The 23,496-nt window shown below is 51.0% G+C and overlaps 1 protein-coding gene and 1 non-coding gene across 3 annotated transcripts; one reads left to right on the forward strand and one right to left on the reverse strand.

Annotated features, from left to right (window-relative positions):
• The first annotated feature begins 223 nt into the window (after positions 1-223).
• On the forward strand, positions 224-6,861 carry LOC136308654 (b(0,+)-type amino acid transporter 1-like). Of its 2 annotated transcripts, none has more exons than XM_066236230.1 (6): positions 224-976; positions 2,541-2,674; positions 2,858-2,987; positions 4,041-4,165; positions 5,979-6,066; positions 6,571-6,861. In XM_066236230.1, the coding sequence occupies exons 1-6, from the start codon at positions 224-226 to the stop codon at positions 6,802-6,804; spliced, it is 1,464 nt and encodes a 487-aa protein (XP_066092327.1). In that variant the 3' UTR covers positions 6,805-6,861. The 2 variants fall into 2 exon arrangements, with proteins under 2 accessions (XP_066092327.1, XP_066092328.1); XM_066236231.1 differs by having other exon boundaries at positions 2,544-2,674.
• Positions 6,862-19,679: 12,818 nt separating this feature from the next.
• On the reverse strand, positions 19,680-19,755 carry TRNAA-AGC (transfer RNA alanine (anticodon AGC)). The gene has a single exon. It is a non-coding gene; the product is annotated as a tRNA-Ala (tRNA).
• Positions 19,756-23,496: the final 3,741 nt, after the last annotated feature.

Here is a 23,496-nt window from a genome sequence, read left to right on the forward strand (position 1 = left end):
GCAAAGAGCTTCTGCAAATGCCTGTCCTGGGCTCTGGGTTGGACAGTGGCTGGTAGGTCAGTGAAGGCTCAGAGCCTTCCAAACGCCATGCCCTGGCGCTCTGGCCTCTGGTCAAGACTCCTCAGGCGCTGTAATCATTAACTTCCCTAGGAAGAGCACAGGACAGACAGGTGTAGGGAATCTGCTTCCGCTCTGGTACACACGCGGCTGCTGACGTCCGGAGATGGAGAGAAGTCAGGAGAGAGGTGGTGGCGAGGGGGTGGCCAGGCAGGAGCTGGGGGGCGAGGGGCTGACGCTGAGGAGGGAGGTGGGTCTGTGGAGTGCCGTGTCCCTCATCGCCGGCTGTATGATCGGCTCCGGCATCTTCATGTCACCACAGGGGGTCTTGGTCTACATGGGCAGCCCTGGGGCCAGTCTTGTAGTCTGGGCAGTCTGTGGCCTCCTGACCATTCTGGGGGCCCTGTGCTTTGCTGAGCTGGGGGTCCTGGTTCCCCAATCTGGGGGGGAGTACGCTTACATCCTGCGCACCTTTGGCTCCTTGCCAGCCTTCCTGGTCATCTACACGTTTGTGCTGGTGGGCCGACCCGCTGCCATCGCTGCCGTCTCCCTGAGCTTTGCCAAGTACGCAGTGGCCCCCTTTTACGCAGGCTGCTCCTCACTGCCCCAGGCGGCGCTCAAGGGTATGGCAGCCACTTGCATCCTGCTGCTGACGCTGGTCAACAGCTGGAGCTCGCGGGCGTCCACCATGCTGACGAACGTGTGCACGGTTGCCAAAGTGTTCTCCTTGCTGGTCATCGTGGGGGGTGGCGTGGTGGTGCTAGGCCAGGGCCGAGGCCGCACCGAAGCCCTTCTGTCTGCCTTCCACAATACAACGCAGCGAACTGGGTGCATCAGCATGGCTTTCTACCATGCCCTGTGGTCCTACGATGGCTGGAACTGTGTCAGCTATGTGATGGAGGAGCTCAAGAACCCACAGGTGAGTCCATGAGCATCAGCAGTTTGGTTATTGTGATCTGAGCTAACTAAAACCATGAAAAATTGGCTGAAAACAGGGGCTCCCTTTCTGTACTCATGGGACTTGAATGCCAACTACTGTCTACTGTGAATAGGTCATGGAATTATATAACTAGTAACTTCACAAATGAGCAGACAACTTCATAGTGTCACCCCCAAGGTCTCATTTTGCTATCCTGCAAGGTAGGTGTTATCATCCTATTTTTCATGCAGGAAAACTAAGGTTTAGAAAGGACATGTGGTTTTGAGGTCAAACTGCTAGCCAGAAGCCATGCTTATTGACTTAGTTCCCTCTAGAACAGGGGTCCCCAAACTTTTTACACAAGGGGCCAGTTCACTGTCCCTCAGACCGTTGGAGGGCTGGACTATAAAAAAAACTATGAACAAATCCCTATGCACACTGCACATATCTTATTTTAAAGTAAAAAAAACAAAACAGGAACAAATACAATATTTAAAATAAAGAACAAGTAAATTTAAATCAACAAACTGACCAGTATTCCAATGGGAACTATGCTCCTCTCACTGACCACCAATGAGAGAGATGCCCCTTCCAGAAGTGCAGCGGGGGCTGGATAAATGGCCTCAGGGGGCCGCATGTGGCCCGCGGGCCGTAGTTTGGGGACCCCTGCTCTAGAACATTGTAGTAGATACTTAATGCATACTTGCAAAGCTGGGGGCCACCACAGGGCATAGTAGTGTGGTTTAGGAAAGGGAAAGGGGCCAGTCCTGCATGGCTCACCCACCTACGAATCTGGGGCTGGTTAGTCCTTGCCCTGGTGGGGGATGGGTCTGCATGGGCCCTTAGGAGGCCTTTGGAACATTTGGAGTCTTCAGTCACTAGGATGTTAACTCCTTGCTATAAATATATTTGTTTGGATGGGCTACTTGTTTTCTTGTTCCCCTGCAGGAGTTTTAGATTCTTTTTTTTTTTTTTTAAGTGAGAGAGACAGAAAGAAGGACAGATAGGGATAGATAGGCTGGAAGGGAAAGAGATGAGAAGCATCAATTTTTTGTTGTGGCACCTCAGTTGTTTATTGATTGCTTTCTCATACGTGCCTTGACTGGGGGGCTACAGCAGAGCTAGTGACCCCTTGCTCAAGCCAGCATCCTTGGGCTCAGGCCAGTGACCTTGGGCTTCAAACCAGTAACCTCTGGGCTCAATCCAGCGACCATGGGGTCATGTCTACTATCCCACGCTCAAGCCAGTGACCCTGAGCTCAAACTGGTGAGCCTGTGCTCAAGCCAGCGACCTCGGGGTTTCAAACTTGGGTCCTCCACGTTCCAGTCTGATACTCTATCCACTGTACCACTGCCTGGTCAGGCAGGAGTTTTTGATTCTTATGAGAACTGCAATCTTTTTCTCTCTGCCCTCTGGGCTGGCTTAACGGCCATGAGACGGCTCTCAACTCTCAGCACAGAGTCCCCGGCACATGCCTGTAGCCAGGATGTGCTCCGTGCTGTGCCGAGGGGCCTGAGAAGGACCCCACCGGCTAACACAGGGCTCCTTCTCTCTGACTCCACAGCAGAACCTGGTATGGGCGCTGATGATTGCTATCCTGTTGGTCACAGGCCTGTATATCCTGGTCAACATCAGTTACCTGCTAGTGTTGTCACCCAACGAAATCCTTTTCTCTGACGCTATGGCTGTGACCTGGGGGTAAGTTATGTGGCGTGTCCGTAGGCCACTGGGCAGATGATCGACTGGGACAAGGAAGGATAATGCCTCTGGTGAATTTCACCTCGCTCTCATGTCTTGCTTGCTTGGTTTCCAGGTGGGGCCTTCTGGCAGTCTTCCAGGCTGCTGCTGGAGTTCCCTCCCTTGATCCCTCTGTTGTCCTAGGAACCAGGTTCTCGGGGCCTGGGCCTGGCTGGTGCCCTTGGCTGTCACACTATCGACCTTCGGCTCTGCCAACGGAGTGTTCTTCAGCGGAAGCCGTGTATGCTATGTGGCTGGGAGAGAGGGCCACATGGTGAATGAGGGGTATGGGTCGGGGAGGGGATGGGGGCTGCAGGCGGGGCACTGGGTAGGACTACAAGCTAAGCGTTCTCCTGTGGGAAGCCCAGCCTTAGCCCGAAGCAGGACCTCCCTCTAACACGCAGCCCTCTCCTGCATAGAATGGGGCTTGAGGCTTCCAGGCATCTGCATGTGAACACCGGTCCCTTTGCTCCAGGTGTTGGGAGGTCACAGTGGGGATCACTGTGGACTTGTAGGCGATGGGGACCTTTGTGCACATCAGTGGTGTGGGGGCAGGGGGAGGAGTCACAGAAGCAGAGCCAATGTGTACCCTCTGGGCCACTACCCTGGGGCACTCCCTGTCACTCCGACAGCTTCTGCTGCAACAACAATGAATTACAGACAACCCTGACAGCTCAGGGGCTGACAACAGCAAAGGTTTCATGTCGCCATTGCCATGAGTTGATGGGTCAGCCGTGGCTCTGCTTCGGGCTGGGCTTGTGTTTGGGTCTTCTCCTTCCAACTGTGAGTCCGGGGCCATGTTTTGCCATAGCAGGGCTCAAGAGACCAAGCAAAAGCACACAAGCACATGTAGAGCCTCTGCTGGTCACTCCTCTCGCATTTCATTGGCCAAGCTCAACATCAACGGATGGGAAAATACAATGAAGACTGAGCGTTTGCTGAGCAATAAAACAGTCCACCACAATAACCCACTGTCTCTCCCCATGCTCCAGCCACACCTGTCCTGCCCTCAACTCCATCCTTCTCTGTCTCTCCACCACCCCACCTCTGTCCTGCGGGCCTGTCCCAGGGGTGAGCCATAGAAAGTCAAACGACCTGGCCAGGCTTCTGCTTCAGCCCCCGTGCTCCAACCGCACAGCCTGAGCTATCTGGTCCTGGCTGGTCGGGAGGGACAGGCCCCTCAACCTGCACCCTGAGCCTGATTACCCGAGGCCAGGCACAGGCCTGCACTGGAAGCCACGGGGACTGGGGACGGTTAGGCTGGGCGTGCTGGCAGGGGAAGGTGGCCAGCTTCCCGGGGGTGGCCTGACCCGTCTTCGCTCCCCAGCCCCAGCTTCTGTCCATGGTTCACGTGCATCGCCTCACACCAGCTCCGGCCCTGATGTTCACCGCGGTGGTGGCTCTGGTCCTGGTCATCCCGGGAGACTTCAGCACCATCGTGAACTTCCTGAGGCAAGTGAGACTGTCCTCCCAGACTGAGTACCTTGTGGCCCCTATGTGGACACACTGATACGTGTGTGCAAATGCATATAAATATATACATGTGCACTTCTGGAAGTCATATATATATTCTTATATACCCTATATATACATATATATGTATATGTACACGCACACACACTTCTGGAAGCCCAGGCTCAGGTGCCCTGCACATGCACACGCATTTCAGCCATTCTCCACCAGCTGTTCCTAAAATTAAATGTGGCTCCCTCCTCTCTTGCTCTGTTTAGAAAAAATCCAGTGAGACCAATGTTTCACCAAGAGGCAGACAAGTTAAAGGCTTGAGTTTTCTTTGTCAATTTTTTCTTTCTTTCTTTCCTTTTTGTTTTTGTTCCTTTATTCTGTCACTAAGATGACGTTAAAGGATGTCCAGGCTTTACTCACACTACTGCAGCCCTTGGCTCTGGAGTGATTTTTCCTCTGGACTGTATTCTGGCCTCTGGCCCAACAGATCTCTAATTGAACTCAGGACTGACCCACAGCCAAGCCAATCAGTGATTGCAGGAAAGTGGGGAGATGATCTGACCCCCTTTACCACCTGCCCGGGGCAGAGGTGACAGGCTACTGTGCTACCCAGTTGTAATTTTGCAGCCTTGTTCGAAGCAGGTTTAACGGGCAGATCCTTATACCAAGAGGCAAGCAGAACGGCTGGGTGCAGAGGGAGTTCTCAGAGTAATTCTTCAAGCATTATGTGTCTCTTCTTTTGTTGTCATAAGTGTAACGAACCTTCTGGAACAGGATATGCAGTGCTCTATGTGAACTTTCTTCAGAACATTAAGTAACAGACATGGTTTTTCTTATCTTTTTCCCATGAGAACGAATAAAATCATTCTGTGGAGAGAATAAAATCAAATCCGTAGCGACCGCCAGGGGTCCCCAGCCTGAGAGTGGGGAGCGTGACTGAGAATGTCCCAGCACAGAGTGGGGTGCTGTGACTCATTTCAGCTCTACTAAGACCCAATATCTCTGCTTTTTATTTGTTTTTAGATTATTGATTTCAGAGAGAGAGGAAAGGAGCAGGAGGGAGAGAGAGAGAGAGAGAGCGAGAAGGATGAAGAGAGAAACATCAGTTTATTGTTCCACTTAGTTATGTATTCATTGGTTGATTCTTATATGTGCCTTGGCAGGGAATTAAAACCCGCAACACTGACACATCAGGACGATGCTCTAACCAACTGAGCTACCCAGCCAGGGCCAATATATTTGGTCTTGACGGCCTCAAAAGATGGCCAGGTTGGGACCCTGCCTCCAAGGATAGATGGAGTTTTCATCAGGCCTACATTGGCCTCTCGGTGACCCACACTGGGAAAGCAAATGCCAGGGTTTGTCTGGGCGTTCAGTGCCCACCATTCACCAACTTGAAGGCGGGGGGACTGTCTGTGAAGGTGCTGGTCCCTGAGAACAGCACAGGCTTCCTTGAGAGTCTACCAGACTCTCTTTTACAGGAAAGACAGACGTTCCTTCCTCCCTTTGAAAGCTGTCCTCTGGTCAGCCAGGAGCAGTCAGAGGTTTGATCAGGAGCTGCATGGTGGCTGCGTGTGCGGGAAAGGAGGGAAAGGAGGTGGGAGAAGGGCCAATGCTCACCCTCTGGTGCATCCTTGACCTCAGTGCCCCAGCCTTGCCTTCTGTCCTTGTCAGCATGGATCAGGGACGCTGGAGGTGGCTGCAAGGCCGGGGACAAGCTTGTTCCTCTGCCCCAGGTTTGCACCTCGCATGCCAGCCTGCGGCCGGGCCAGGCAGTGAGTGGCTCAAGCTTGCCTTTCAGCTTCCTTGCCTGGGTCACCTACGGCACTACCATCAGCTGTCTCCTGTACTTGCGGATGAAGAACAAGGATCTTCCCCGCCCTTACAAGGTACACTTGGGGTAGACATTGGGCTTTTGCACCCTAGGCTGTTGCATGAGGCAGGTCATTGACTACAGCCTCTTTCAGGACCCAGAGAAAGAATGTCGGGGGGGGGGGTGCACTGTCATCGCTGGTATAGAATTTCTGTATTTCTTGAAGCGGGGGGGAGTGAGGGACATCTGAATCACAAGGCCTGCTGGGGACTCATTTCTCCTCTGGAGGACCCCATGGCAGAATAACAGGAGACAAATGCAGGAGGAGGCACGCACACAGCTGGATTCACAGAGCACAGAGAGGATCGGGCTGGTCCCAAAGCTTCTGCTCCCTGGAGGAACCCCTGTAGCCCAGTAGGTGGCTCCCATGGCCAGGCAAGGCATTGTGATCACGGCAGGGACAGGAGGAGGAGCTGGAGGCAGGCTGAAGCAACAGGAAGCCAGGCCGCGGGGACAGAGCCAGGGGCCAGGCACCGCCTGCCAGGCCCCTCTCGGTCACCCAGGTCTCTGCCCATTGCAGGTCCCCACCGCCATCCCTGCCCTCATGCTCCTGGCTTCTCTCTACCTGGTGCTGGCCCCCATCATTGACCACCCCCAGACGGAGTTCCTCTACATCTTCCTGTTTCTGCTCAGCGGGGTCCTGGTCTACATCCTGTTTGTCCACTTCCCGCGCCGACCCAGGTGTTTGCAGACAGCCACCCTGCATCTCCAGCTGCTTCTGGAAGTTGCTCCAACCACTAACAGTTTCAACTGAAGGGCTGAACAGCCCTTTGCCCTCTGTGCGGCAGACAACTCCGTCCTCACTTGGGGGCCTGGCCAGCTTCTCTGTAGGTTGACTCCGCATAATTCTAACAAGCTCCTAAGGTACCATGACACAGCTGTTGTGGAGTTGTGGGTCCCCACCCTGTGCCTTCCCTGAGAACAGCTCCTTCAACCAGGTAGATCTGATGGCCACACTGAATGTAAGAGCAAACAGCATCTTCCCAGCTAGCTTCCCATCAGAGGCGCTCAGATCAGCATATCGCCCATGCCAGTGATGCGGTCAAAGACAAAAAGGCAGAGAAACAAGATGGAGAGACAAGAACGGGGTAGAAAGAGCCACGTGGCAGAGAAGAGCACCTGGCCTCACTCACACTTCTCACTGGGCACAGGCGGGTCCCACAGGCCCTGGGTGTTGTGTGGGGCACAGAGGGGGCTGGGAAACCCTGAATTACTGCCTTTGTGTGGCGACCCTGCTGCAGGGGCCCGTCTCTGTCTGAGTCACTGATCCTGGCGCCACTCACGACTGTTAATCATCTCAGCCCAGGGAATGGCCTCCTGAGTGTGAGCCTCAAACAGGGAGATTCCACCCTGTTTCTATGGGCAACCGGTTCCTTTGTCTCCACCACCATGCTCCATCACTGGGGACGTCCTCCTGGCTGGCCTGTCCTGCTAGTATGATAGGGCCTAACTCGGTGGTCCAGGGAGAATGTGTGGGGTCACGTGAGGGCCATTCGGCTCAGATAATGGGGGTCCGCAAGTGAAGCATTCAGCAGCTTCGGAGAGGGGAGCGGTGCTCTGGATGGTGAGTCCGGCTCCTGTGCTGACGGAACTGAGGATGAGTGGCTACCAGGGGACCCGGGTAGTAGCCACAGGTGTGAGGGGCATGGATGGATCTGAGACCACAGCAAGGGAGGACCAGCCTGCTTCCGGGTGGAGGGTGCGGAGGGGTGTCAGCTACGAGTTGGGGTCTGAGCCTGGGTGACTTGGTGAATGTATTGTGGTTCATGGCAGCAGGGAAGTGGGAAGGAGGGCGGGTTCGAAGCAGAAGGAGGCGCGTGCCTGCGTTCAGCTGGAAATGCTGTGGGACTTTCCTGGGGAGACAGGTGAGTGCGCATGCCTGGAGCGCACGGACCATGGCTGGGGATGCACCTGCAGGACTAACGGTGAAAGCAGAACTCTCGGAAGTGAGTGAGAATGCTGAAGACCCATGCTTGTGATGCTATAAATAAGCTGTTCAAGGGAGTAACCCACGTCATCAAAATCTACCAGGCCTGTTTTAAAACCATTCCTACCCCACTGCACACACACAAATGTCACGACACTTATGTCCCAGGCTGAAGAATCCAGGGTGCGCCACATGGAGGAACTCCTAAAGCACTGTCCTCTTCCTATGGGGGCTTGTCCTGGTCCAGGCTGGTCCCCCAGGACTCAGAGATAGCCAGGACCCTTGCTGTCTGGGGTGCATTCACCCCTCCTCTCCCCAGAGCCACCTCCTCTCCTAACTGACACACTCGGAGTCCTGGCGCTGGGTCTGGCCCAGGGGATGCTCAGCACACCACCAGTGCTCGGGAGGTGGCGGGCGTTGGGTGCTTGCTTCCCTGTCTGGCGCAGCAGCTCCCCTGGGCTCTGGTTCCCATCTTCTCTCACACAGGGTTCCTAGGCACTGCCAGCTTTTCCTCCGACAACAGTAACAGTTAGTGTCAACTCAACACCTGGCTGGCACCAGGAGGTATTCTTCACACTTCATGTGTACCACCTCATTCAGTCTTTATGGATATGCAATCTGAGGCACAGAGAGGTTAAGCAACTTGCCTTATGTCACACAGGTAGAAGAAAGTGGTAGGACCAGAGTGTGAATTCAGGCAGTCTGAGTTCCAGAGCCTCAGCCCTTAGCCACTATTTCACCCAAGGGGAATGGGAGTTAGGAAAATACGCCTAACTTATGTTGATGCGTTTAGTAATAATAATACCAATATCACACATTACCCCTCTCTAGAAATAATATTGCTTTTCTTTTGGGGAACTGAGCTTCCCAGCTTTCTATATATGTAGTTCTAGAAAAGACTGCTAAACATAGTACCCCATATCCTTGGGTGGACACGTGACCCAAGTGGAACCAATGAGAAACTTCTCTGGGATCTTTTAAGTTGCTACTAGTAGATGAGGGGAGCGCTTGTTGGCAGGTGACACTGGAAGATGCTCCAGGTTTATGAGAGAAGCCAGACCAACCGAGAAAGAAATGGGATCACAGAGAGCCCATTCAGTGGTGAGGCAGATGCCATGTAGAGTTTGTGACCAGTCCTGGTGGGAGAAACACAAATAGACCCCTGGGGTTCTGGCACGAGGCCATGCCCTCTGGGGTACAGAACTAAATGCCTTCTGAAAGCCAATTTCTGGCACACTTCTAGGCCCTAATACAGAAAGAGCCCCTGAGCATGGGACACTAAGTGACCACGCAGCTGTCACTACCCATCAGGAACCGAGTCCTGTCATAACGACCAATCATAAGGTTGAGTGGGCCCAGCAACAATCCACAGTGAGATGGGGGGGCGTCTCCAAGTGCGACTGCGCCTCCTGTGGGCACAGCAACCAGGAGGCCCACACCCGCCATGGCATCTACCACAATAGTACCTCCCCCCCCACCCCCGTTCATGGTTTAGGGAGGATCTGAACTGACCAGATGACGAAAGAGGAAAAAGCCCAAGCTGCCTCTATGGGTAGGTTCCCTTGGTTACATAGGAACCTCTCAACAACAGTCTCTAAACATCTAAACAACAGCAGATCTTAGAGAGAGGAGGAGGCCACCTCCTTCCCCTGTCCCATTATATTCCTCTCGAGCCTCATCTGGTTCATGTCTGGTTTCTCATACTTGTGCTCAAAATAGCAACTCACAGTTTACAAAACCCTTTTGTAGGAAACTGACTCTTACAGTAGCCTGAGGAGGTAGGCAGCGTCTGCATCATATTGTTTCTCAGAAGGGAAGCAGGTTTGGAGCAGCTCAGTGACTTGCCAAGCAGCAAGAGCTGGCAGAGCTGGCGAAGCAGCCAGTGGCTCCCCCTGCATCAGGTTTGCCTATTTTTCTGCCTTGTGCTCCCACAGGGCCCAGTGGAGGGGGTCTCAGCCCCACACCTCCCTCAGTGTTAGTCCTCTACTATCTTAGGGCCGGGGCTCGGGAATCCACCCACCCAGCACCCCGCCCCCTTTGGGGCGCCATGTTAGCTTGTAGGGAAGCTCATCCTCTTGCCACACTAGGTTTGGTGTTCTCTGTCTGGTCTGGGCCCGGCACGGGAAGGGACTGGGTGTAAGTGTCTCCTCTGGCCTGGGGGCTGGAGAACTGGAGGCACCTCTGGGTGAGGAGCCTGGTGATCCAGCTTAGAGTTGCTAAGTAGCAGCGCCAGCTCCTATTCTGAATCCTAGTCTGGATCTTCTTAACCAAGGCAAGAGGAGCAGGGGTGGAAGAGGGAGCTTCCTGTTTACTGCTGGCGGCTGGAGGTGGACATCCATCTGTGGTTACTGTGAGCCCTCACATCTCCGCCCCCCTCGGGCCAACACACAGCCCTGCCCACCCTGGGTTAGAAGGCTGGGGTCCCCTCAGCCCCAGTGTGCTCCTCTCTGTGGCCTGGCCTGGAAGCAGTCTATGCTAACAGCAGCCTGCCTGATGCCTTCTCACTTGCCCATGACTTTGGTGGCACACCATTTCACAAAAAAAGTAGCTAGGGTTGCCAATTTTAGTAAAAACTAAAATGAAACCGAGGATGCCTAGTGAAATCTGAACTTCAGATAAACAACAAATTCTTTTCAGTGTAAAGTCCATGCTATGTTTTGTCTGCGAAATCTAAAAGAAGCTCCCCCCGTTCGGGGAAGCAGAGTAGCCCACGGCTGCTGTGATTGGCAGGGAAGGCCTGAGAACCAGGTGCTCCGATGTCCCAGAGCAGGACAAGACTGGGGTGTCTCAGTCTTGAGAAAGCGCAAATTTGCCATTCCTCCCCCTCTGTTCCATTTAGAGCCTCCACAGATCGGATGATGCCACATTAGTAAGGGTGACTTTCTTCACTTAGTCCACTGAGTCAAATGCTAATCTGTTCTAGAAACACTCTCAAAGATACCCGCAGAGATACTATTTCCCGGCTGTCCAGGCACGCGGTACCCAGCGGAGTTGACACATGACTGGCCCTCTGCCATGCCCTACTCCTCTCTGCCCCACTTGCCTCGTTTCTGCAAGACTTCACTGCCTAGGCGGAGGCACCCAGTATTTTTTGTCATTTTTATCTCACACCGTGGGGCATTTAAACAAGTCTCTTTACGTCTCTGTGCCTCAGTTTCCTCATCTGTAAAACAAGGAGATTAAGCCTCGCTTCACAGGGAAGTTGTAAGGATGGAATAAGAAAGTTTAGCATGCTTCACTAATAAACTCTCTTTCACTTTAAACTCTAATACAAAAGGAGGAAAGGGAGGGAGGGAGGAGGGGAGGGAGGGAGGTAGGGAAAAGGGAGAGAGGGAGGGAGGAGGGAGGGAGGGAGGGAGGGAGGGAGGGAGGAGGGGAAAGAGGGAGGGAGGAAGAGAAGGAGGAGGGGAGGGAGGAGGGGAGGAAGAGAGGGAGGAAGAGAAGGAGGAAGGGAAGGAGGGAGGGATGGAGGGAGGAGGGGAGGAGGGGAGGAGGGAAGGGAGGGAGGGAGGAAAAGAATATGTTTAGCAAACTTCTAAGCACTTGAGCATCTGGCAGAGGTTGTTAAGTTGCATGTTCCCGCCCTTCCAGCGGCCACCAGAGGGTGAGAAGGCTGGCTGGGTTGTGCCAGGTGCACACCCTGGACATCAGGAGAGGGCTCTGCAGCAGGTCCTGGTGGCAGCCACAGCACCTCTGTCACTTGGGCCACACGAACTGCTTGGCTCCACGGCGACAGAGGTTTCAGTGGTGAGGGAGATGCCATGTAGAGTTTGTGGCCAGTCCTGGTGGGAGAAACACAAATAGACCCCTGGGGTTCTGGCACGAGGCCATGCCCTCTGGGGTACAGAACTAAATGCCTTCTGAAAGCCAATTTCTGGCACACTTCTAGGCCCTAATACAGAAAGAGCCCCTGGGCATGGGACACTAAGTGACCACGCAGCTGTCACTACCCATCAGGAACTGAGTCCTGTCATAACGACCAATCATAAGGTTGAGTGGGCCCGGCAACAATCCACAGTGAGATGGGAGGGGGCGTCTCCGAGTGCGACTGCGCCTCCTGTGGGCACAGCAACCAGGAGGCCCACACCCGCCATGGCATCTACCACAATAGTACCTGTGCCCCCCCCCTTCATGGTTTTAGGGAGGATCTGAACTGACCAGATGACGAAAGAGGAAAAAGCCCAAGCTGCCTCTATGGGTAGGTTCCCTTGGTTACATAGGAACCTCTCAACAACAGTCTCTAAACATCTAAACAACAGCATATCTTAGGGCATAATGAAAGTTTCTCATTCATTCATTTCCTCATTTATACATCCATTGTATCCATTCATTCCCTTCATCCTCTCTCTGATGAAACATCTGTTCTTTGGACCTGAGCCCTCCTGCCTCCTCCAGCAGGACGTGACACTTTTGTCTCCTCTCAAGTGTATCTTCAGCACCTATCACTGTTTAAAAATGCTTAATTCTAAAAAAAAAAAAAAAAGCTTAATTCTGTTTTATCTATAAGAAAACAAAATGCGGCCCTGGCAGGTTGGGTCAGCGGTAGAGCGTCGGCCTGGCGTGCGGGGGACCCGGGTTCGATTCCCGGCCAGGGCACATAGGAGAAGCGCCCATCTGCTTCTCCACCCCGCCCCCCTCTTTCCTCTCTGTCTCTCTCTTCCCTTCCCGCAGCCAAGGCTCCATTGGAGCAAAGATGGCCCGGGTGCTGGGGATGGCTTCTTGGCCTCTGCCCCAGGCGCTGGAGTGGCTCTGGTCGCGGCAGAGCATCGCCCCTGGTGGGTGTGCCGGGTGGATCCTGGTTGGGCGCATGCGGGAGTCTGTCTGACTGTCTCTCTCCGTTTCCAGCTTCAGAAAAAAGAAAAAAAAGAAAAAAAGAAAAAGAAAAAAAAATGTGAACTTCCTCGGGAAAAAAATGAAACATAACTGCATTTCCCTCTATGTCTATTGCGCATTTCTCTTCTTCTCTTTATAGTCAAACTTCTTAAAAGAATTGGTACCTGCTGTCTGCTTCCCACCTCCCTAGCATCTCAACCACCTCTTCCAGGCAGGCCTCCATCCCTGCAGCTCTCTCTACACGGCCTGGCCTCCCACATCTCTGCCCTGCCTCCACTCTCCCCACCCTCACTGCCGCCACTCTGACGCATGTCACCCTGACACAGGGGTCTGTATGTGGACACAAGCGTCTGTCGTAGGCTCCTAACATAGCTCCAAGTAACAATGTTTGTTCCTTGGGTCCATCCTTCACGTGGCAACCAGGATGATCTTTTCAGAGCATACATCTCAATACTTCACATTGAGTGAAGCCCACTGCTGGGGCTTCCATAATGAAATGCCACAGACTGGGGGGGCTTAAGCAACAGGAACTTGTTTTCTCACAGTCCTAGAGGCCGGAGGTCCAAGGTCGCGGTGTGGGCAGGTTTGGGTTCTGGCGAGAGCTTTTTCCTTGGCTTGCAGCTGGTGGCTTTTTCCCGTGTTCTCGCATGACTTTTCCTCACGTGGCTTTTCCTTGGTGCACGCACTCTCCTGGTGTCTCTTCCTCATCTCTCAAAGACACTGATCTAGGACACATCCAAATCCTTTCCGTGGTCTACGAGGCCTGCATGACGTGCTTCCTGCCAGTTCTCTGGTCTCAGCTGGTCAACTCTGCCCTTTCCTGTTTTCTGACATCTCGGCTCCTCGAGCACGCGGGCTGCTTCCTTTAGTTCCTGCTGTTTCTTCTGCTTGAACTATTCCTTGACCACCTCTCCCACTGTGTTAGCCTGTGCAATGCTTACTTATTCCTCAAACATTAGCTCACTTGTCTTCCTCAGGGACATTCTCCTTGACCCTGAGCCCAGGCCAGGGCCCCCTCTTACCCTCTCCCTGCCTGCCTTACTCCTGCAGCACTTACACCATTGTGATGAGTCCTGGACCATGTGATGAATTGTTCCCGCCTCTTTTCTCTTCACAGACCGACAGCTCCGATACAGGAGCAACTACAGCCCTTCTGTTCACTGCCGTGTCCTCAGTGGCTGGCACGCCGCACTACTCACACAAGATGTTTAAAAAATAGTCATTTAAAGAGCTAATTCACAAAGGTCAAAGGTAGATTCCTTATTGGACATTCGGGTGAAGAGAAGAACAGCATTCATCAATAATTTAAACACTCGATCCTTCCATGAGCCTCTTTCTTGCCAGGAAAGCCAGGCTGACGAGAATGAGATCATCTTGACCTACTTTGGAAATGGCACAGGAGACTCGAGTTAAAAATCTCAACAGTGAAGGGTAAATTGGCATCTCTGCCCAAATTGCTCCATCGTGGGAGACTGCTTTCAAAGATGGCTGAAGCAATTTGTCCCATTCTTTTTTGCAATGCCCCATGACTTTGCTGCTCCTTCTAACAAGAGGGGTGTCAACTTGTCCTGCCCTTAAACCTGGGTTGGCTTTGTGACTTTCTTTGGCCAATGGAATTGGGCAGAAAGTGATGCTTTGTAAATTTCAGGTCTTACCTGCAAGACTTTTTTTTTAAGAGGAGAGAGAGGAAGGGAGAGAGATGAGAAGCATCAACTCACAGTTGTGGCATTTTAGTTGTTCATTGACCAGGGGGCTCCAGCTGAACCAGTGACCCTTTGCTTAAGCCAGCAACCTTAGGTGCAAGCCAGCAAACTTGGGTCTCAAGCCAGAGACCTTTGGGCTCTAGCCAGCGACCATAGGATCATGTGGATGATCCCACAATCAAGCCAGCAACCCTGTGCTCAAGCTGGTGAGCCTGAGCTCAGACTGGATAAGCCCACACTCAAGCCAGTGACCTCAGGGTTTCAAACCTGGGGCCTCGGCATCCCAGCTGATACTCTATCCACCGTGCCACCACCGGTCAGGCATCCTGCAAGACTTTTTATAGTGTCTGCTTCTTCTCTCTTAGAAAGCTTCCCCGAGACCACTATGTAAGAAAGCTGAGTTAGTCTATAGGAGGCTGAGAGAGCAAGTGGAGGGGAGTCAAGGTGACCCAGCTGACAACATGCACCAAGGCCCAGATATGTGAATAGGACCTTTCTGGGCCTTTCCACCCAGCCAATACTCCAGCTGAAACTAACCAGGTGAGGAGACTCAAGAGAGACCAACAAAGGAACCCACAGAATTAGGAGAATAAATATCTTTGCTCAATGGTTATGACCCAGGAATAGCTGAATCCTCCTGATTTCCGCATAATAATCCCACTTCCCTTCTCTACACAATCATGCCCTCCCTGCTGACTCCCTCAATGTCACACTCAGTGTGAATCATCAGAACACCCCAGAATGCCAACGTTTCCAACTGTAAATCCAAAAGAAAAAACAGACACGAGGAATGATTCACAGCAGGGTCTACACATATGCCATCAGCTGAGTCTAGATGTCAGGGCGTTGTTGGGGAGCACATTCTTGGAAAGGTGGCCACATTCACTCACCTAGGACATGGGGCTCCCAAGGTGAAAGATAGAGGCACATCTCCTATACCCTCGGCTGCAGCTTCTAAACTTGAAATGCAAGCCAGGGTTTTTGTCATATTTAAAGCTCCCCTCTAAGGCACAGGCACACCTTGGCCTACCCAGGCGCACCATTAATCACTGCAGTATTGTTTATATCAGGAAAAAACATGAAAATAACCCAAATTCCCAACAGTAGGAGAATGGGTAAATGTTTACAAAATCGAACAGTATACAGGTCACAAGATCTACATAGCTAAATCTCAAAAAACATCAATAAAAAAACCAGCAACTGCCTGACCAGGCAGTGGCGCAGTGGACAGAGCGTCGGACTGGGATGTGGAGGACCCAGGTTCGAGACCCTGAGGTTGCCAGCTTGGGCGCGGGCTCATCTGGTTTGAGCAAAGCTCACCAGCTTGGTCCCAAGGTTGCTGGCTCGAGCAAGGGGTTACTCGGTCTGCTGAAGGCCCACGGTCAAGGTACATATGAGAAAGCGATCAATGAACAACTAAGGTGTCGCAACGAAAAACTGATGATACTTCTCATCTCTCTCCGTTCCTGTCTGTCTGTCCTATCTATCCCTCTCTCTAACTCTGTCTCTGTCTCTCTAAAAACAAAATAAAACAAAACAACCACAGCAAGCTGTAGAGGTTATGTAAAGTATGATATGATTAGCGTAAAAATTTAGAACATGCAAAACACCACCATATATTCTTTAGGACATACTCATATATAGCAAATGTATAAATATGTGCAAGGGAATGATAGAGTATTGGAGGGAGGGAGGGAGGGAGGGAGGGAGGGAGGGAGGGAGTGTGAGGAGGACAAGGACTGGGGAGGGGTACACAGGAGTTTCATCTACACCAAAATGATTTGAACCCTGGCCGGTTGTCTCAGCGATAGAGCATCGGCCTGGCGTGCAGGAGTCCCGGGTTCAATTCCCGGCCAGGGCACACAGGAGAAGTGCCCATCTGCTTCTCCACCCCTCCCCCTCTCCTTCCTCTCTCTCACTTCCCCTCCCGCAGCCAAGGCTCCATTGGAGCAAAGATGGCCCGGGCACTGGGGATGACTCCATGGCCTCTGCCTCAGGCGCTACAGTGGCTCTGGGCACAACAGAGCAACACCCCGGATGGGCAGAGCATCGCCCCCTGGTGGGCATGCCGGGTGGATCCCGGTCGGGCGCATGCGGGAGTCTGTCTGACTGCCTCCCTGTTTCCAGCTTCAAAAAAATACAAAAAAAAAAAGAAAAAGAAAAAGATTTGAAATAAATATGAAAAATCCAAAGATTGGCAAATCTTGGTGACAGATATTATTCTCTATATTTTTCTTGTGCTTCAATCATTATGTAATAAATATATATATATAAAAGGCCCCCTTCCCTTTTCTTACTGGGCTGGTATATCTTTCCTACAGTCCAAGTTTTTCAACACTGCCTTGCTGAAGCCTTTCTGCCTCCCTCTGTGGTAAAGTCATACAACATGAAGAGGTCTGTGGCGTGCATAGTTTTATTTGATGACAACAGAGCTTAAAGTCAGAGGGTTTTAACGGGAAAGGAAGGAAGTTGTTTCCAGGGCATGCTGTTCTCCCAGTGCAGGCTCAAGAAATGGTTACGGAAAGAGTGAATGATTCTGGCAGGATGTCCTGACCCGGCCGTGCTCTGGCAGCAGACCTGCCAGCAGATCACAGGAGTGATCTCACCACTGCCCTGCTCACGTGGCTGACTGAGTGTCCTCAGGGCATGGCAGCCAAGTGCCAGGAAGACGCACTTCAAGAGGGCCAGCCTCCCTGGGCAGTACATCTCAAGCTGTGGCTTGCATTGTTCTTACTAACTCTTGGCTTCAGCTAATCACACAGCCAAACTCGGTCTCATCATGGGAGGGGACCACACAGGAGCTGAGGATGTGAAGGGGTTGGGCGGGAATGCAGCTGATGAGGGCCACCAAAGTAGCACTACAGTGCTCAGTTTAAACCTCTGACCTCCTCAGGCCCCTCCTCTGTGCCTACCCGTTACAGCACTTCCCACAGCCGATTAAAACAGTTCCACTGCTATGACTGTTGTACTGCATTGCCAATTATATTTATGAACTGGGGCTCCTCTGAGGACAGGGACTCCCTGTAATTTCTCCCTGTAAGCCCTTGCTGTCACAGAGCACCTTTGTATAATGAATGACTGAATGAATGAGAATAGCTGTCATCACCTCCTTCACATCTGCCAAGTTCAAGCCCTGTCCCTAGCTCATTTAGATGTAGACATTTCAAGAGTTATTCTATACCAAGTACACCAAGTCCCTGGGTTCCTATAAGCATGGCAGCTAGGTCCTCTACTAAGGTCCTGGCCTGCAGGAGTCACCTAACATGTTAGTGGAATGAATGAATGAGTCAACTTTGCAGGCATGGCACCGGGATTTCCAAGGTATAAATGTCTCAACTTCCTTCTTTTTTTTAAAAAATTTTTGACAGAGATAGAGAGTCAGAGAGAGGGACAGACAGACAGGAAGGGAGAGAGATGAGCAGCATCCATTCTTCGTTGCGGCTCCTTAGTTGTTCATTGATTGCTTTCTCATCTGTGCCTTGACCAGGGGGCTACAGCAGAGCGAGTGATCCCTTGCTCAAGCCAGCGACCCCATGCTCAAGCTGGTGAATCTGTACTCAAGCCGGATGAGCCCACTCTCAAGCCAGCGATCCTGGGGTTTCAAACCTGGGTCCTCCACGTCCCAGTCCAATGCTCTATCCAGTGCGCTACCTGGTCAAGCTCAACTTCTTTCTTAAACACATAATGTGACTGAGCTGAGCAGAAGTCACAGAACTCCAATTCCACAGAGGAGGCAGTCCCATCAGAGTTGTCCAAAAGAGATTAAGGACCCTCAAGAAGAGTGTCGCCTGACCAGGCGATGGCACAGTGGATAGAGAGCACTGGACTGGGATGTGGAGGACCCAGGTTCGAGACTCCGAGGTTGCCTGCTTGAGCGTGGGCTCGCTGGCTTGAGCAAGGAGTCACTTGATCTGCTGTAGCCCTCAGTCAAGGCACATATGAGAAATCAATCAACAACTAAGGAGCCGCATGAAGAATTGATGTTTCTCATCTCTCTCCCTTCCTGTCTGTCTGTCCCTATCTGTCCCTCTCTCTGACTCTCTCTGTCTCTGCCACAAAAAAAAAAAAGAAGAGTGTTTTGGCTGAGCCATGTTCCACCGATCTGTGCAGCTGAACAGAAGCAGGGGCACGGGATGCTGGGGTGAAGTGTCCTGCTCCTCAGATTCCCTGGTTCTGAGCAGTGGCTCCTAATACAGACACCTTCTTGTGCTATAAATAGTCACAGACACATCTTTGGTGTTAACACATCGGGGTGTGGAAATCCACTGTGCATTCATCTCCTCCCCTATTGCAAAATTCTGATATCATAAGAGAACAGAAGTGAATCATCTCTGAATAAATGCTTTGATAAGATAATTTGCTTTGCTTTCAAGATAAAAAAAAAAAAAAAAAAAGGAAAGGGAAGAGAAGAGAAAAAAACTTGGGTGTTCTGGCCCTCTGGACTGACCTCGGGGGAACCCCTCTCTGCTGTGAGAATAATGGCATCTGACTTAAGACCACCCTTCTCTAAGTGCCACCCTTCAGAATAGTTCATCTTTTGGGACTTCAGTGTAAGCAACTCAAGTAAAGAAAGATCTTGAATAATAAAATTAAATTAAAAGGATTTTTGGCTCCATAAAAGTTTTTTGTCCACTTTATGGAAAAAATTAACTCTTGTTTTCTGCAGATGAGCCCCACTGACTTGTTAAAAACAAAATTCATCCAGTCAGGGACCACATACCGGTTCTGCTGGCCAAAGGCAGTCTGCCCTGCCTGGGCCTTTTCTGGACAGTAGTTATTTCTTTCTTTTCTTTTGTTCTTTTTTTCCTTCTTTCCTTTCTTTTTCTTTCATTCATTATTCATTTTTTTTCTTTTTTTTTCATTTATCTGAAGCTGGAAACAGGGAGAGACAGTCAGACAGACTCCCGCATGCGCCCGACCGGGATCCACCCGGCACGCCCACCATGGGGCGACGCTCTGCCCACCAGGGGGCGATGCTCTGCCCATCCTGGGCGTCGCCATGTTGCGACCAGAGCCACTCTAGAACCTGGGGCAGCAGCCAAGGAGCCATCCCCAGCGCCCGGGCCATCTTTGCTCCAATGGAGCCTTGGCTGCGGGAGGGGAAGAGAGAGACAGAGAGGAAAGCGCGGCGGAGGGGTGGAGAAGCAAATGGGCGCTTCTCCTGTGTGCCCTGGCCGGGAATCGAACCCGGGTCCTCGGCACGCTAGGCCGACGCTCTACCGCTGAGCCAACCGGCCAGGGCTATTATTCATTTATTTAGACAGACAGACAGGAAGGGAGGGAGATGAGAAGCATCAATTCTTCGTTGTGGCACCTTAGTTGTTCATTGATTGCTTCCTCATATGTGCCTTGACCGGGGGGGCTACAGCAGACTGAGTGACCCCTTGCTCAAGCCAACGACCTTGGGCTCAAGCTGGTGAACCTTGCTCAACCCAGATGAGCCCGCGCTCAAGCTGGCGACCTTGGGGTCTTGAACCTGGGTCTTCCGCATCCTAGTCCAAAACTCTATCCATCACGTGGTCAGACAGCACAGAAGCTCATTTTTAAATTCCAAACTTTTCTGGCTCAGCTATGGTGTGCTCTCTGGTTCCCCAGTTCTGGCAGCAGCCAAATGTGCTGCACGCAGTGTGTTTACCTACTGGACCCCTGTGGACATTTCAGTTTCTAACCTCTTGCGTTCTCCCTCGCATTTTACAAACGAGGAAACTGAGTCCTAGGAAGGCTGATTTGCCCGAGGCTGTCCAGCTAGGAGTGGGAAAGCCTCCGCTGCCGGCCTGCAGCCTCCCGGACGCGGCTTCCTCTCCCCCGTATCTGCATCTAGACACCACCTTCCGCAGTGCGGGCTGAATATTAACAACCGTCTGTGCAATTTCAGCACTTGCCACAGAAGGAGCAGGCTTGGCTGGGCTGGATTTTGTAACCACAGCACTTCTGTAACGGCATCTTCCCGTGACCTTCCTCTTTTCTTCCTGCCCGCCCATTGCTCAGGCCAGACAAACCTCACGCCACGGCTGTCACCACACAGAGCTCACGACATTGCTCAGCTCCTGTTGATGGCTACTTCTCCTTTCCCTCCAATGGAGCCATGTCAAATCCACACAGTAAACGTTTCAGGCAGTGCAAAGGGGCATCTCTTTCTTCTGGAAAAATCTTACTTGTTATTCAAGGCCCTGCTCAAGTGTGACCTCCTGTGTGAAGGCAGCTCCAGCCTCCACCTACTTATTAGTGATATCATGCCCTAGGGTGGGGTGTGGGGGAAGGCGTTCTTACATGCTAGTCCTAAGCCTGACTTATCTTTTTAAAAATTTCATTATTTAAGAATTTTAAAAGAATTTCAATTACAGTTGACAATCAATATGGTATTACTTTCAGGTGTATGGCACAGCGGTTAGGCATTTATGTAGCTTATGAATTGATCCCCCAATAATAAGCCTTACTTATCCTTCGTGCCCTCTCCTCCCCTTCTCCCCTCCCCAAATCCATGTTTACCAAACTGAATTGAGAAGACCGAGGTGAATAGGAGAGATCCAGAAAACAATCGACAAGCCCACTTTTCTTCCAAAACTGAACAAGGGTTAGATTTTAATTCTCTCTCTCTCTCTCTCTTTTTTTTTTTGGAAAGGAAAATAAATCATAATGCAACAAGGCCTGAACCAGGCTCTATTGTTCAAGAAAGTCTCTTTGAATTTACAAGAAAGTCTCTTTGTAAATTATGTAAGTGCCTAACCACTACACTGTACACCTGAAACTGATATACATCAATACTAAATGTCCACTGTCATGGAGAATTGAAATTTAAAAAGAAAGCCCCACCGACTGTTGGGGTGAGAGGCGGGCAGGCAGGGCGGGGGCCGCTGCTCTGGGACAGTGACATGCAGGGACAGTGCTGGGGGTGCCTGGTCGGGAAGCAGTGACGGAGAGGGGGACGAGGAGGCTCCAAATGGTCCCAAACCACAGTATGCCTCTGAGTGTCTGAGCCACTATGAAACCCAGCACTGAATCTGGGACAGAGAAGGAAATCTTACCTTTAGGAAGAGGAGGACTTCCAGGGGGCTCATATAAAGGTGGCTTTGAAAGCATGCTGGGTGACAGAGCAGCCAGCGAGCCACACGAACATGGAGACATTTCAGAGCAGCGCTATCCAACAGAAATACAGTACAATGTGAACTACATGCGTAATTTAAAACAGTCTAGTTGTCACATTAAAAACACAAAAACCTAAAATTAACTTGAATTATATATCCAAATACATCTAACCTAGTAAACCTCAGATATTGCAATACATGTCTACTACACCCCACTATTATCAGGTCAACATGTAATTAATATAAAAAAGACTTCATGAACTCTTTTACATGTTTTTCCAGCCATACCTTCAGATTCTAGCCTTTATTTTATAGTTACAACACATCTCAATTTGCATATTGAATTTGCATCAAAAACACTCAATCTGTATTTAGATTTCATAAACTTTCCAGTAGGAAAAAGCAGATTCACATTTATATCTTGTTTGAAACATTTATAAAAGTTGCCCAATAATTGACTGCGTATTATTTTTCACTTATTTTTTGGTGCTCCATCTGAGTATTCATTTAATTCTCTTTTCCCAACTGTATTGAGATATAGTTGATATATGACATTGTATACATTTAGGATGTACCGTGTGTTGATCTGATATGCTTATATATTGCAAAATGATTACCATCATAGCTAACTTCTCTATCACACCACATAATCACCATTTCTTTTTTGTGGTGAGAACATTTAGCTCTACTTTCTTAGCAACTTCCAGGTATATAATACAACTAGAAAGCCCGGCGGTCATACGAAATGACCGCTGTTCTAGACATTATAAATTGTAATTAAAATGACTTGTGCAGCGTGCGGAGGACCCGGGTTCGATTCCCGGCCAGGGCACACAGGAGAAGCGCCCATTTGCTTCTCCACCCCTCCGCCGCACTTTCCTCTCTGTCTCTCTCTTCCCCTCCCGCAGCCAAGGCTCCATTGGAGCAAAGATGGCCGGGCGCTGGGGATGGCTCTGTGGCCTCTGCCTCAGGCGCTAGAGTGGCTCTGGTTGCAACATGGCGACGCCCAGGATGGGCAGAGCATCGCCCCCTGGTGGGCAGAGCGTCGCCCCTGGTGGGCGTGCCGGGTGGATCCCGGTCGGGCGCACGCGGGAGTCTGTCTGACTGTCTCTCCCTGTTTCCAGCTTCAGAAAAATGAAAGAAAAGAAAAAAATAAAATAAAATGACTTGTGCAAAGGTGTCTGCTAATTCAAACTGAATTACCCAGGGCAGGCAGCGAGGACGCCCTTTTGCTTAGTGCCCCATGGGGTTTCCCCCTTCTACTTGCTTAATTGCTTAAAGTAGAGTGCAATAAAGGAAACCACTGGTGGTACATTTCTTAAGAGCCACTGCTAGCTCAATAAATAAAGGTGATTTAAATAATAAAATGTTAATTCACATGTCAAAGATCTCTTTGTACACAACATTTCTTGTGTAGATCTTTCCATCATTTTTAAGCTCGCCTTGCAGAGGACCATCAATTATTTTTAATTTTACATTCATTCTTTCATGAACTCTTGAACAAGCAACATAAAGTTGACCATGTCTAAATGCAGACTCAGGTAAAAAAAATGCCAACATGCTTAAGCGTTTGGCCCTGAGACTTATTGATGGTCATAGCAAAGGCAAGTTTTACAGGAAATTGTCTACGTCTCAATTGAAACGGCTCCCCTGGGCTTGATGAAGAAGGGGTCTGATCAGAGTTCAATGCCGCATTCTGAAGTTTAACAGTGCAGCTATGGTGGTTCTGCTGTGAGCCCAGTCTTCCCTGTCTCAGGCTTGGGTGGCACTAGGTCACAACCTCAGGGCAGGAGAGAGATGTTTAACCTGCTGTTGGTCCTACCTAGAGACCCCGAAAGCAGCTTGGCTGCTTAATTATGTAAGTCACGGCTGAACGGGCCCAAACTAACCAGGTGGGC

Source organism: Saccopteryx bilineata, chromosome 6, assembly GCF_036850765.1.
Source record: "Saccopteryx bilineata isolate mSacBil1 chromosome 6, mSacBil1_pri_phased_curated, whole genome shotgun sequence".
NCBI lineage: Eukaryota > Metazoa > Chordata > Mammalia > Chiroptera > Emballonuridae > Saccopteryx > Saccopteryx bilineata.

Excerpts from the sequence above, each read along its gene's own strand:
- LOC136308654 (XM_066236230.1), top strand. The coding sequence starts at position 224 with ATGGAGAGAAGTCAGGAGAGAGGTGGTGGCGAGGGGGTGGCCAGGCAG. Across the intron at positions 977-2,540 it reads AGGAGCTCAAGAACCCACAG|CAGAACCTGGTATGGGCGCT; the intron begins GTGAGTCCATGA and ends CTGACTCCACAG. Across the intron at positions 4,166-5,978 it reads ACCATCGTGAACTTCCTGAG|CTTCCTTGCCTGGGTCACCT; the intron begins GCAAGTGAGACT and ends CTTGCCTTTCAG.